Raw genomic sequence first — 15,996 nt, forward strand, 5'->3', positions numbered from 1 at the left:
GGTTACTCTGGTTTCTCTCCAATACAAACTTGAGAAGTCTGATTTATGGAAACTTTAAGGAAGGATCCAATCCATTTTAACTAAGAAAGAGCCTCAAGTTCTAAAATTATATATATGAGGACCTCATTTTTTTTCAGTATATGTTTATAAGTATAATTAAATGACTATTTTTCCTTTCATATTCTTTTAGAGCTTGACAAACGTTTCAATTTCTGAATTGGGCCTTGTCCATAACTTCAGATAGCCTCAATCCCTCTTCTCTCATCCTTCTGAAATGTGAGGTAGAAATCCTTTGGAAAACCCAAGATTAAAAAAAAAATTTTAGTAGTTTGCTTTATATTAATTCTCACCTTCCTACTTTTTATGGTTCTAACATTCTTTAACTTGTACACCAGCTATCCAACTGAACTGGGACAGATCTCAACAACATTCAAGTCTTACTTATTAAATGTTTTACTTTTTATATATCAGATTTCACAAATAAGCAGTTGGTTTTAAAACAATTCCTTATTTTTGCTTAGAATGTGTGAAATGCATTTGGAAGACAAACCTATAGATTCAATTAGGGACGTAGATAAATGCTGCAGACATCAGTAGTTTATTGTTTGTTTAGTCCAAACACATTCAAAATGGAAACTGAAAAAAATACTTTCCACCTGAAACAATTAAACTAGATTCTACTAGCATATAATGCTTAACACATTACAGCAATAAAGATGGTAATCTGTGTCTCCTATACCTACTAAAGCCAAGATGGTAAAGCCAATTTGGTTGCAATAGTGTCATAAGGATAGAATATTACCATCAAAAAAACAAAAACCCCAAAACAAAACAAAACAAAACAACCCAGCAAACAACAGTAAGGGTAGGTGAATATTTTTACTCTGGTTCACTGAAAAGAGAACAAAATGTTAAAGGTCCACAGTACGGCAGGGTGAACAATCACCATGTAAACTTCTCCATGTGATGTTTTAATGATGTATTCATGGTACGTAAAGACTGAAGCTGAATGGCTCTTTGCTCTAATTTTCTATTACACTTAACATCTGCCATTACTTTTGGTGTCAAAACAGTTTTCATGAGCGGCAGGGCAATATCCTGGATTTGAAATTTTACATATATATATATATATATATATATATATATATATATATATATATGAAATATATGAAATGTGAAGAATAAGAGTAAAGGAAAAATATACTATAAAAAACACTAACAATAAACCACTCATTTATAAGTAGTTTGAATAAAGGCTTCAAAACTCAAAATTAATTTTCTACCAAGAACTTCAAGTACTATACATCAGAAAGTGTAAAAAAGTGTCTTAAACAGGAAAAAGAAAAATCCTTAATTAAGCCCCCTCAAATGGAAACCCTTAGATATCTGTGTCCCCAAAATATATGCAATAGTGCAAGACTTTACCTCAAACATGGAAGACCTCATTCAAAGGAAAAAAAGGGAGATTTAATTTCACCTATATTGCCCAGTACATGAAAGACAAAATATGTGCATCATTTGCTAGTTTACTAAATAGCAAACAGTTTTCATAATCCAAAACCAGTTTGCTCTACTATGTCAAGTGCATTTTTGTTTTTACCAAGACAGAATGGAGAAGTCTTCCATGCTAACAAGCAGCTTTAAGTGGTCACACTTATTTACCCCACTCCTAGCTTGAAACATCATAAACTGGTATGTACCAAGTATTTCAAGCATAAAATTGAATATCCTTTGCCATACTTGTGGTTTACCAGAACTTGCTATAAAGACAGACAATAATCCAGCAGCTACAAACTTTGCTCACAGAATTGTTTAGAGATTCATGTAAAAATAAAAGATGTCGTCCCAGATTTAAATTCAGAGCCACTCGGGTGCTGACATCAGTTCAAGAATTGTGCAAAATGAATGACAGTTCCCTGCCCCCCAAATAGAAAATGCGAACACTTAAGAGCTGCTGTTCTTTTCTCTGAAAATTGCAGTATCCTCACTTCAGGTTTACTTGCCATTTATGAAATCTGACTGCTTTTTAAATGTCACTAAAAATGTACATCAAAGTTGATTGACTTTTCCAAGCACCTCTCAAGTGATCGCTCAGCGTTCATGCTAAGAGAAAAGTCAACAGAGAGACTCTCTCAAATACCTGACTTCCTCCTTCCCTCTCCCTCCCAAACACACGACTCCCTCCCACAGAAAACACAAAGCTGTTAACTAAAGAACCAAGTAAATCATATGCTACTCAATTTTACTAATTTTAAAGATACTGCAATTTTTATACACTTCAATGATTTTTCAACATTTTGCAGCTGTTTGGCTTTGCAGCACAGCAATTCATACACTATACTGTACAAAATTACCAGCAAGACTGGAATGATGTATTAATAGAAGGCACCATCATGCTTATTACATTACCAGAGAACAAAAATACAGTAAAGACAATTTTCACTGTACACAGCTTAAAGAAAGGAAAAAGGGGAGGAGGAGTGTGTTGAGCAGCCAACCATCCTGTACTGAAGAGGGGCAGGTAGAAAAACCTTAGATATGGAACTACTAAATCTGGTCTACTATTCAAGACCACAGCATTTGAAGTTCTGATTTTTGTTATTTAGTTCAAACTAAGTGATTTCCTTGGGAATATACTTGTAGTCTTGTTAAGGTTTATGTGTACACACGCTGGTCACAGCAAGCAGATAAAATGCCCTCATCATTCACATATTATTCTCTACTGGAAAAAAGGATGAAAGATTTTTCCCCTTGTTGCCTCCTGTTGCCGATGTCAATGTTAATGAGTCAGAGTACCCATTAGTGCATTTTGATGAGTGCATAACAAGTTTCTGATATTTTGGGGGGAGCCAAGAAAAAAAGGCAAGATTCTCCAATTGCACTATTTGTGTTTCCAACATTAATAAGCAGAAACAGTAACACTTAAACAAAATGTGCAGCAGAAGATTTTTTTTTTGACCCAAAGGACCTGAATTCAGTTGGGCATGTCCTTTTAAAAAGTTCATTTTGATGAAGATAGTTTAAGATATGGTCATTCCTCAGTCCTTAATTCTCCAAGTCTAGATTTATAAATTAACAATGTGAATCCTGGTGTAAAATTGGGGAAATAATGTCCACCTCAATTTAACTCATAACCAAAAGATGCTTTTCACATCAAAGAAATGATCAAAAAGGCTGTGTCACATTCCAAAGCCAAAAAAAAAAAAAAAAAATTAACAAGAATGCAAACACGATGAGTAATGTACCACTGCCAAGACTTTGTGAACAGTGGGGCTTCAGCGACGCTGTCCTGTGAAGCGGCCTTCCATCTGCCCGGTTCCTCTTCCAGAGCCAAGTTTTTGTGCCATGCCACCTCTTGGAGGAGGTCCTCTTCCATCTCGGTCACGCATCATTCCGCCACCTACTATTCCACGTGGACCACCAGGACCTCGGTCATTGCGCCTAATATCCCTGCGATCATCTCCACCACCTCTAGTTTCTCGCTCTCTTGCAGCTCTTGTTTTTTTCTCTTCCACATTTAAACGTACCTCCCCTCGAAACATAATTGGCTTTAAAAAGGGAGAAAAAGATTTACATGGGCAGGTTAGAGAGTAATAGTAAAGTATTGCCTTGCACATGTTAATAAGAAAATCCTAATAAATTTAAAACGATCCACATCAGACTTTGAAACTACTAACAAATCTTTATTCTTTGCATAAATACCATTTCATAGTGAACTATTTTTAGTTTTATCATTAAAAAAGATTTTCTATGGTTTAAAATGCACCAGATTAATATTATATATAACAGGAATAATACAGTCTTGAATTATGCCCTTTAAGTCACTTACTTTTGCAATTAAGATTCTCTGAACTGGTTCAGAGTCATCAAAAACCACAAAACCAAAATTTGGAAGCTTTCCCCCAACACCCTTGGTATTGATGCGAAGTTCCACAACGTTTCCAAAACCTGTGAAAATATACATTATACCAAGGGTTAAATATTTTAACAGAATACTTTGTGGCCTCAATTGTTCAGGATGAATGACCTTAATCTCCTCGATCCATCTCAAAAGTTGCTAGTGGCTATATCCAACAACAAGGTACATACTCACTTACATAGGCCATTCACCCAAGATGCCAACAACTAGCTGGACTTCTTGTTTTCTTGCCCTTCAGCACCTTTATTACACTTTTCAAAAGAAAAGTTACCTACACAGTTTTAGAAAAACAATTAATATTTTCTATTCTGACTTATAGCTGCCAAATGAATCCCATCTCCAAATTTAAGGCTGATTCATCCAGCTCTTTCTTCTAACCTCTAGGCTAGAGAACCAGGCCAGTCAACACTAAGTACAGTCACTGAGAAACATCTGATACAGCTTTCTACTCCCTTCCGATAAGAGATTGGTACCTGGAGATATACAAAGTACATACAGAGATAAATGGTTTAAAGAATCTTATTACACTATGAAAAATTATGTTTTTCTCCTCTTAATTCTAAGATAAAGCAAAATAAATCACTTACTCATGAAGAACTCTTTCAGTTCATTTTCATCAATATCATGTGGCAAGTTACCAACAAAAAGTTGATGACTATCTGGATAGCGGATTATTCTACGGTTGTCAGATTCATTCTGTTCGATATCTCCTCTGCCTGAGAAAAGGAATAGAATAGAGACTTATTGTGGAAGTACCTTCTCTGTTAGATGTAACCAAATACTTGTTCCGAAATTAATGCATGCCTTCAAAATACACATCTCTGGCATGACAACTAATCCTCCCCCGAAAAGTTAGTCGCTTTGCCCCAGACTGAATTTTAGCAGGTTACTTAAACCTTTAAGCATCTGACTGTATAAAAGTCAAGTGCTACTACTACCAGTATTCCTCCTTAATCAAACTCTTGCTATTACCCAGGAGCCAAGTAAACTTCAGATAGTGAAGTACATTTGTACCACATATTTAAGATTTTGAAATATACAAGTTATTTAATCTCTGGTTAAGATATGAAATTACAACCAAATCAGTAAACTTAATAGTAATACTTCACGTATATGCAATGTGTATATGTGTTAGGGTGTTCATATACATACATAGACACACATTAAGTCTTATTTGATCCTCAGCAACACAAGGAACACAGGGTTATAAGAAATGCATTGCCCAAGAAAAATTTGTGTAGCAACTGAATGGCATAAAAGCAGCTCATAATTTAAGGGGGTCTCACCTAAAATCATAAACGCAAATCAGTGGGAGATAGGACAAACCCTAGCCTCCATGACTTCTAGTTTAGTAATACTAAAAAGTAATACTATTACTTTTTTAGTAATACTAAAAAGTAATACTTTACTTTTGTGGAAAAAGTTACATATTCTAAATTTGATGTATACAATCTTCCCACCTCCTCCCAAAAGCAATCTAAACAGACTTACAGAATTCAAACAAAGGTGCTGCATGTATTAGCTAATAACACTGAAAACATGGCAACTTACTTAAAACCTTAGACAATCAAAGTAAGAATCAGGGTGTGCTTACTGTTTATCTGTGAAGAGATAAGATTGCTAAAGTAATAGAGTAGGTTATTGGCACTCTGTTTTGAATTCTTATAACCAGTGACAATAACTAAATACTTGTTCCAAAATTAACGCATGCCTTCAAAATACACATCTCTGGCATGACAACTAATCCTCCCCCCTAAAAGTTAGTCGTTCTGCCCCAGACTGAATTTTAGCAGGTTATTTAAACCTTTAAGCATTGTGAAAATAGAATTTGGGTATAAAACACATAGTTTTTTAAATTCAGTCTTTTTCAACTTTTTCAAGTACTAAACACTATATTCTGAAAGCTACAGGAGGGGACTGACTCACCTGGTCTGGGTCCTCTAGGAGGGAAACCAGGCCGTTCTCTAGGTCGCTGTTCACGTACACGAGGTGGCTGAGACTGAACTTCTGGTTTAGCTTCAACTCTTGGCTAAAATACAAGGGGAAAAGCACATTATGAAATGCAAAGGAAAAAACATTATAAAGACATTCCACAGGAGAAAAAAAACAACTAGAGCAACTACCAAAAGTCCGTAACAGGCATATAATGGTAATTTTAAGTTTAGAATGTTTTTAAGATAGTGTCCTATGTACATAAAAAATAAATTTTTATAAAGATATTCTGTACCAATCTAGGACTGTAGGGTAGGTTTTGTTTTCTCACTCAAGGCCATATAACTCACAATAAGATTTTTTTTTACAACCACATTTAAAAAATAAAGTTACATCTACATTGAGACAGCATAAAAGGTATTCCTATAAAAATCCCAAAATTGCAAGATGAGTTAGCCACTTCATGTAAACACATATACAAAAGAAAAGGTCATCTTTTTATCTTAGGAAGACAAGAATCTATGACACATACTTTCTAATTATTTACAATGATATTTCAGTATTCCCAATGTCTTCAGATTATCTACTGCCCAAATATTTGTGGCTCAAGAAGGAAACAAAAATATATGCACCCTCAAAGGATGCTGAAAATGCTCAGTGGGATAGAAAGAGCATGTCTTCAAGTCAGAAAGCTTATAATTTTGGCTGAGCATCTCTTAAGGACGTCAATCTGGGCAGTAGTTTAAACTCTTTCATATTTATATAACTGAAGTATCATAATTTGCAAGGACTATTTTTAATACAAAAAGTTATGCTTCCTTCAAAAACAATAATTTATTATAAATGTTTTCACCCACTAAACTTCTATCCTAAGAGGTTTTAAAAAATTCAGCTGACTCTTGCCAATTTTTTTCTTCTATGTAAATTTCCTCCTCCAACAAGACGAAGTTGCTTCCCATGTTCTAGAATTTTGCTAGTTAAACCATTTTAATTTTCCAAATTTCTCAGTTATTTATATGTATTCATTCCTACAAGGATCACAGCTTATTTCTACACCACCTAAAGAACCAAAACAGTATTGTTAAATACAGATGCCTAGTAGCTTCTGATTCACTTAAAATTAATTCCCATTTATAGTTTTCTAACCCGTAGCACGTAAAAGAGTGTTCTGTGCCTGACAAGGGAACCTAAGTTACAGTCCTGAAACCACTGCTTATCTATAGCTGGGATTTACACTGTAAGACAGCCTGACATATGATGTGATGCCGGAAAAGGGCAGTTATTTAAAAATTTCAACTTAAGGAGGCCTAAAAGCATGACTTAAATATGACTGTAAACAGAATTAAAGAATAAATGTACTCTAATAACATTCTGAAGAAGCTAGTGTGCTTAGGAAATGAATAAAAAAGCAAACATACATTTTAATTTAAAAATCTCAGAAAAACTTCAGACTCAATTCAATCCAAATGTTATCAAAGAACTGAGGCACCCTGACTGATTCAAATTGTTTTCAAAACAGAGTACCAAAACAAAACCTCAAGTAGCAAAATACAAAAGTTCTTCATTATCCTTTAAGGACTTCAAAGTAAAAACATAGAATAATTTTTAACACCTTACAAATAATTCATACTTTGCTTTAACAACCTATGTATCTGACAATGCCAATGCAAGAAAAATGAAGCCAAAAAATCTACCAAAATCCTTTCAACAACTAATTAATATATGTTAACTAAGCCTGCTGTACACTTATAAAATTCTTCAGGCTAAATTTCATGATTCTAACTAGATAAAATGGCTAATGTGCCACATATTATTTTAGAGCCTTAAAATTATTTCCACATAACCAGAAAGTGCACTCACATGACAAATCCCACAAACAAAGTCAAATGGAATACAATATAAAAATGGAAGCATCAAGTCAATAGCAGGTAAAACCAAAACTATAAACACATCCTTCAATTTAACAAAAGCTATTTAGATAAAATAACCAATTTCCAGACAAAAGATTCTTTTACCAAGAAATTAACTTACCTACTTCTACATTAAAGCCCACTAATACCCTAGAATTACATTTTTCTCTTATTAATAACCTATGCTAAAACTGTCAAGAAAAGGAACACAATACCACAGTAACAATAAAGTTGAAGTGTTTATTAAGTGGAAAACCATGAATCCATTCCAAATACAGCCTAAACAGACCAAAAATTTATTTTAAAGTTTAAATTATAAACATTTAAACATTCTGTTTTAATAAGGGTGTATGTTGGGAAATAAAATCTAATCTTCTACAACTCAAAAACTACAAAAAGTAAAAAGAATTTTTCCCTGGGTAAGAGGCTAGGATGTAATAAAATGTAATTTAGGCATGCCTTAAATATAGCACTCTTCTTCAGTGTAAACAGAGATATACTCCCCTCCAAAGGGCTAAAGAAACCTAGGCAGGTTTGCATGAGTCACATATGGACTCCGGTGTCCATGACGTCCAACGGCATAAATTCAAAACCTGGCCCTACTATTTATTTATAAACCTGTCTGGCCTCAGGTGAGGTATCTAGGCCTCAAATTACTTAATTAAGTGGGAAACAGGAATGATAATAGTAATCACCCTAACAAAGTGGTTAGAGGATTAGATGAAAATGAATACAAAGTGCTTTGAAAATGCCTGGTACAATAAGCATTAGCTATTTTAACTTTTAACTACAAGTTTAAAAGAAATGTAGCCAACTCTCTCAAATGAGGTAACAATCCAAGGGATTCCAAGTGCAAATCTGATAAATCCAGAATTTCAACGCACATCCAGTAGTCACTTATCAGGTCTTCAGATGGGTTGAAAAGCACAATTAATACTTGGTAAATTAATTTTAAGAAAGATTACTAATCTGTGATCTGAGTATCTAACTCAACACTTCCTGAATATGTAACTAAGAATCTTTCTGAATATCTAACTGAAAAAACAACATCAAAAAACAAACACCCAGGTTATCATCAGGCCGTGTATTCCATTATGTTACCTGATTATATGGCAGCAACACAAGAAAGACTTTCTAGTAATTAGTAGCTATGTTTGAAACTTCCAAGTTTCACTGTTTAGAGCATATTAAGAGGTGTACACAAACAACTCTATGTGCCCTAGCCATTTTAAATGTAAATTTTCTAGTGCAATTCAGTTTAACTCAAAATGTAGATAAAAGAATTGGACACTCCTTTAAATTGTGCCTATAAGCTTAACTTAAATTTAGTTAATTCTAAAGTACATCTAATAAATCTAGTAGGCAGTATCTTATTTTCAATGTTTTGAAAGCTTTGAAATGGCTTTCAAATGGGTATAATGACAGACAAAAAGCAGAATTTTGGAATGATCAGTGAAGGTGAACACTACAGTCATAAGTTGGTACAGGCTTCAGTTAAAGGTTGTGAACCACTTATAGACCAAAAAAGCTCAGGCAGTATAACTTATTAAGTATTCTATTTTTAAAAACAGTGATTCTATATAATGCCACACTACTTTGTGCCTTTCCAAATTTCTTCCTTAAAATGTTTGCTTAATAAAATTTAAAACTTTTTAAAAGAAAAGTTTTTTGGTTATTTGAAGAAGCCTTTTAAATGACAGTAATATATATATGTGTATGTGTAAAACCAACTTAATCTGCATTTCATACACCCAAACCCCAAATACCACCTATGTGGATGATGAATGGAGATTTGGCATTTAAAGTGGGTGCACTGACATTTAATACAATTGTTTGTATATTTAATCCATAATTTCTGACTCATTTAAAAAAGTATTAAAAAGATAAGCAATTGGCAATGTAACAAGGATACAATCCAATGTGTTCACAGATTGGTTACCTGTGAGACTGGTGCTTTAACATGGGGTGGAATTCCAGAGGAAGAAACAGTACCACTAGGAGGCAGGTTTTTACTGGTCACTGAAGCCCAGGAGAAAGCCTGCAGGAAATGCAACAAACCTAGACTACTAATCATGGAAAACCACCAACATTCCTATAGGGAAACTTCCAAATATATATATTGTTTCACTTCTAAACTATTGTTCTATATTGGAGGATTCCTAAAAGAAAGGCACACACACACATGCCAGTCTATGTGCCAGCTTTCAAAATCTCATTATGCAAGATTTGATGATTTTTACTGAACTACTAAATAAATCAACGAGCAACTTCCTATATGTCCTAAGTAGATGAGCAAGTAGCGCAAAACCACTAACACATACTAGAATAAGTCAGAGCCTAACAGAACCAATTTCTTTCCCCTTTAGAGAAAAATAGGGTGTGTGATGGTGTTAAGGGAAGAGGGGAAGGATAGGAAAGAAGAAAGTACTAGCTGGAAACTGTAACAAACATTCACCAATTGAACTAAGTATCTCCTCTCACTACTCAAATATACTTTAACCTACTTTTACAGAAAGATAAAAGATGTATAGATAGGCTTAAATGATACATTATCAGTCACTCATCTTTCCAAAAGAGTTTAATTGGTATAGTAAGGAAACTGTTCCATTTAAACAAGAAATAACAGGTATCTCTTCTTCTAATAATAAACCAACTTGTTTAAGTTGGGAAATTGCATGACCGCTTGCACCCATGTAGAGGACTTAACACACAATGGAAGAGCAACTCTCAGGTTTATACATGGACCCAAATAATTTCATGAAAGGTACTAAGCACTGCATACAGACAAAGATTTATCTTAAACTTCACTCTGAGGGGTATTTTTTTGGAGGGGAAAGTGTAATGAGACTTCCTCAGGATTACCAAACAAAAAAACAAAAGAAAAAAAACCACACAGCTTTTTTCATATACATAAAAAAGTATACTTTACTATATTAAACAATTTAACATAACAGAACAAAGGTCATGCTTCAATAATAGCATCAAATATGAAAGTGTGAAGTTACAGATTAATAAAGAGATCCTTTGATCTAACCTTTGGTGGTTCTTGTGGCAGAGAAACAGGTTCAGCAGGAGGAGGAGAGGTAGACTTCTCCTCTAATTCTTCTAAGTTCTTCTCTTCCACAGGCGGTTTCAGCTCTTCAGTCTTAGTTTCAGATTCTGGTTCAGGTTCGGGTTCATGAGAGGATTCTTCCAAAGGCTCCTCTATGCCATTACTACAATAAAATATTTTATTCCCTTTTCAGTATAACAGCGAAATGATCAAGTAAGATAAAAAATTCAGTATTTCTCTAATATAATGACCAAAAGTCCACTAAGAAGTAGGAGGCAGAAAGGAATCACATTCTCATGAAACATTTCTTAAACCCCACTATCTTAAAACTGGGTAACTAAAAATGTTTACTTACTTTAGTACTAACTATAAATAAAACCTATATTCATAAAAATAAAATAAAATGCTTACTCTGTGTTGTCCCAACATTCTGCATTATCAGTTAAGTGTTCAGTGTTTGGGGCCAAACCATGTTCAATTTTTTAAATTAAGTAAAACAATTATTCCCAAATTTCTTGAAAAATACTCAAATACTGCTGACAGGTAGCTTTATCAAAAATTTACTTCCAGCAGTAATCCTAGGAACAAAACCACCAGACTGCATTAGTTTAGACCAAATTTAACCTTGTAAACACTATTCTTACGTCACAGGGTGAGCTTCATAATATCCACTATTAGCATTTTCTTGTACAGGTTCTGGAGATGGCTGCCTTTCTTCTTGTTCCTCTTCTACTTCATCTTCTGATTCTGACAATATATAATGCATCAAATCTTTTAAAAACAGGCTTAACACACAATTTGATATCCATACTTTTAATGATTAAGGGAGCGATGTGACAGTAAAAAAAGGCATTCATTTGCAATATTCCCTATTCTCTTAAAAATCTGAAAAGCAAGACAACATGTTTGCTATTTACCCTATTTTTTTAAAACAAAATGTATTAGTAAGGAAAGAGTAGGAAATAAACAATTAAGCTATAGCTTAGTTTCCTTTATCGCACTTATTCAAAAGGAAACAACTTATGTATCCAATGGAAGATCAATTAAATAATTATGGCATAGCCAAAAAATTGACAGCCAAACAAATAAGCAAACTTTAGCCAACATAATACTGATTTTTGTTTGTTTCATAAATATAACTACTGGTAAGCACAACAAAATTCTGTAATAGGCACCAAACTCTCAGTTATCTATAAAGGATGAGATTGAGGAGAGTTTTTTCCACTTTCTATGTCTGACTTTATTATTTCATATAATGAACACCTATATCATTCATAACAAAAACCCAAAGGAGAAAAGGGGTTTTGACAGTTACAATATAAAAAAATTTCTTTAAGTTTCATACTTTCCCCTAAAGAATGATGAAAGAACCTTTCTATCTCAAAAGTAACCTTACCTTCATCAAGTTCTGGTTCAGAATCACCAAACACTTCATCCTCATAACGAAACATGTCATTGTGGACGTAAAACTTATTTGGAACAGATCCCTACAGAAAAACAGCATCCAAATAACACCATAAGTACCCCCATAATGGTAGCATAAAATTAAAAAATGAACAAATTGCACAGCACACACAATTTCTATTTTAGTAATAGAGAATAATGAAGACCATAATATTCTAAAGTTGAACATGATATATGGTGTTAACAAAACTACAGATCACACAAAAAAATACTGAAACTTAAGAAATGTCTTCTCAATGTAAGAGAACCAGAACCAATTAACAAATGGAACTTTTCCATAGCTTAATATGTAAGCTATTAAACCTAACATATTTTTGTAATATTTCTGTAATCTTAATCTTAACCATCTAGTTACACATTAGTATTAGTATCTGACTTTTACCTCTAGTCAAAAAGCACACACACACAAAGCTCAAATAAATTGTATCAACAGGCCCCGTCCTAATTTTTCAAAAAAGCTACATGTACACCTAAACTGGTAAGATGAAACCCTCTGGACATGTCAAGCAACTAATAAGAACCAAATACAATCATATAAATAAAAACTTACTTCAGGAGCCAGAACAAAGGTTTGCATAAATTTCCTCTCTGGCTGTCCACTGTTGGACAGCAAACCCATGACCTGGACAACTACTCCATCACTTAAGGTTGCATGAGCATCCACATGGCGAATTTTGGTATGACATTCACTGAAGTTCAGAGATAATACTTTGTGGTGTATATCCTTTATTAGAAGGGAGAAAACAAAAATTCTTATGATACTCCATTACCTATATAACACAGCAACAAAACTTCACTGACTTCTTCCTCACAACCTACAGAATATTTACTTAATCTTTCTGCCTCGGTTGAATCTACTATATCACACTATGTTACTGCCAGACTGATATTCCTGAAGCCACCATTGTCAACATGTTAACTCCTCACACAAGAAATCACAATGGCTGTCTCTTATGCTGTAGTATATGGGCTTTATATAGCTTTGTCCCACTATCTGCATTAGATAATTAGTCATTCACACAAAATGTACTGTGTACTCCTTGGCCTCACATCTATTTTTACTGCGTGTGTGCCGAGGCAATTTCTTCTACTTTCAAATGACTATCCTGTAAATTCAGAGTCTACCTGAAATCCCACATGCCATCCTCTACAAAATCATAAGGAATATATATACTTTTGTGCATTCCTGTTTAAAGTTAAGGTTTAGACCACATCTGTATAAGCTTTAATAAACTGGCTCAACTGTTTCATGTATAAAATACATTAAGGATATAAAACATCCCATCTTCTCCTTGGTATCCACCCCCAAACCAATGCAATACGGCATTTCATGTAAAATCAATGTTTATAAGAACTCAAAGCACAACTGACAATTACTGTAACATAAATCCTAGTTATAACTAATGATCACATTCAAGAAACACATGGGCCAAAAAGGCTATTTTCAAATATTTATTTTAAAGTACACACAAAAAATAAATGTATATGAAATTGATACTTACATTTTGGCCATAAACAGCCTCCTGGGGCTTTCCACTAGCATCTACTCCACCATGAACATAGGAAGAATTCCTTCCATAAAACCTGCAAACCATAGACAATGAAAACATTCAACTGTCAAGGGAAGCCTAAGAGGCAGCACAGTTCCAGTGCCACACAGACCCAATTTCCAGGCCTGGCTCCCTCGTTCATTAGTTGTGTAATCTTGAGCACATTTACAGTCTTACAAGTTTACCTTAATTATAAACCAGAATAGTGACCACCCCCCATAGGGTTTTTGTAAGTATTACATGAGTAATGACAAAACTCTCAGCATCCCTAGCATATGGAATATACCATACACTCAAATCACTAGCTATTCTCATCTAATTCTTATCACACCTATTTTTTTTGTTAAGTGGGAAAATCAGGTATTTGTAATACATTCTCCGTATTGATGCTATAGTAATTGATCCCCTCTTTAGAAACAAAAACTCAGTTATATCTAGACTTGTGTGGGAATCAGATGCTGTTTAACATTCCACCCCAAACCCTAAATGATTACTAATCCTTGCAAAGCCTTAGATTAAATCAGTTTAGATTTAAAATAACTGAAATAATTCAGAGACCATGTAAAAAATCTACATTATTATAATATCCAATTTCTCTTTAATATTTCTACATTATTCTTAAGTACATAATGTTTCTCTGGTACTACCTAAAGCAATTAGAATTTATCTTTCTAAATTAAGGTTATCAAACATTCAAAGTTGACTTTTTTAATAGAGAAAACTGAACTTCTATCATAAAATATACTAAGACTTCCTCTATGCCAACTGATGTTTCCAATGCATTACACAGACTGATTCATTTAACCCTAATAACAACCTCATGAAATAAGTGCTATTGTCTAAATGGGTAAAAATAAGGATCAGAAGAAGTTAAATTAACTCTGCTAAGATCACACACCTCTCAAAATGCACCAGCTGAGACATGAACCTAGTATGTCTGATTCTAGAATTCATGTTTTAAACTTGCTGTCTATATTTTAAAATTTATATTTTCTTTGATGTAAAACCAGCAAGCATGTAAACTACTATTATTTTACTGGAGGACAATTTGGATCTACGTGTATACGAGGTCTGCCCAGAAGGTATCCAGCCATGTAATATGAAAAAGAGACATTTACTAAAGGTACAAGATACAGGAAATGCTATACAAAGGACAATGATGCCTCAGGTATTTTGGGTCTTCACAAGTTCTCCCAATCACCATAGCTGCCCTGTTGTATTTTCCTGAATCTCATCGATGGTTTGAAATCCCTTTCCTTTCAAAGGTGATTTTTAGTTTTGAGAAAAGCCAAAAGTCATGGGGCACCAAATCTGGTCTGTAGTGGGGCTGAGTTGCCTAGGTGACTAACAATTTGATGTTTCACCAAAAAACTCTACAGGAAACCTGATGCATGAATGGGTGGGTATCTTGTCATGATGAAGCTGCCAATCACCAGTTGCCCATAGCTGCAGCCTTCTGAATCATTCAAATAGCTTTCGTGGAGGAATGTTCAAACTTAACACAAAATTTGATGCACATTCATTGCTCTACTTGCTGTCATTTTGAATGTGACAGCCACACAGCACACATGCTCACTCAATGGCGTCTTACTGTCCCCATTGACAAGTACAGTGAAGTAGTCACTGTTCACACACACACATTCATCTATTCTCCTTGGGTGCCACGTTACACTGATGTTCCGCATACTGTTCCCATTATATTAACAATGGCTGAACTTTTTCTGGACACACCTTGTATCTAAAAAGAATCTGATTTTTTAATGATTTGACTTCTAATAACTTATCCTAAAAGTGCACAAAAATGTATGTGTTAAGTGGAAATTACAAACCAAATTTTTATCATTAGAGAAATTGGATACATGAAGTATAAAACGGAAGTATGTGCTGCTGTATTTAAAACGGTGGTGGAAAGTCAAATTGTTTTGAATTCTACTTTTTTGTCACTACAAAAAAGTTCCTTGTTAATATAATGCTATTATCTACACTGAAAAAAACCCTAAATCCCAAATAAAAAAAGGCCCTATTAATTCTCTTCTGCCCCCACACACTTCTCACATACACTGTTGAAGAATTCCTTTATTTTTATGATTAGAAAAATATACAGGTATTCGCTTTGGAGTTGTGGGGGCTGTTATATAAATGTCTCCTGGAATAACACAGTATTACACA

General features: G+C 34.0%; 1 protein-coding gene across 2 annotated transcripts in view; it reads right to left on the reverse strand.

The window, feature by feature from the left end:
- Positions 1-579: 579 nt before the first annotated feature.
- Positions 580-15,996, reverse strand: part of G3BP2 (G3BP stress granule assembly factor 2) — a 28,213-nt gene continuing 12,796 nt past the window's right edge. Inside the window, exons 3-12 of one of the 2 annotated variants that reach the window (XM_037050952.1) lie at positions 13,780-13,861; positions 12,828-13,001; positions 12,210-12,300; positions 11,458-11,560; positions 10,796-10,976; positions 9,701-9,799; positions 5,846-5,948; positions 4,507-4,635; positions 3,830-3,948; positions 580-3,548 (exon numbers count right to left, since the gene is read on the reverse strand). In XM_037050952.1, the coding sequence (XP_036906847.1) occupies positions 3,276-3,548; positions 3,830-3,948; positions 4,507-4,635; positions 5,846-5,948; positions 9,701-9,799; positions 10,796-10,976; positions 11,458-11,560; positions 12,210-12,300; positions 12,828-13,001; positions 13,780-13,861 (1,354 nt within the window). In that variant the 3' untranslated portion in view covers positions 580-3,275. The remainder of the gene's footprint in view (positions 3,549-3,829; positions 3,949-4,506; positions 4,636-5,845; positions 5,949-9,700; positions 9,800-10,795; positions 10,977-11,457; positions 11,561-12,209; positions 12,301-12,827; positions 13,002-13,779; positions 13,862-15,996) is intronic. The other variant, XM_037050953.1, reaches the window with a different exon arrangement.

Source organism: Sturnira hondurensis, unplaced genomic scaffold (genome assembly GCF_014824575.4).
Source record: "Sturnira hondurensis isolate 20B ecotype Veracruz unplaced genomic scaffold, ASM1482457v3 Scaffold0007036, whole genome shotgun sequence".
Lineage (NCBI taxonomy): Eukaryota > Metazoa > Chordata > Mammalia > Chiroptera > Phyllostomidae > Sturnira > Sturnira hondurensis.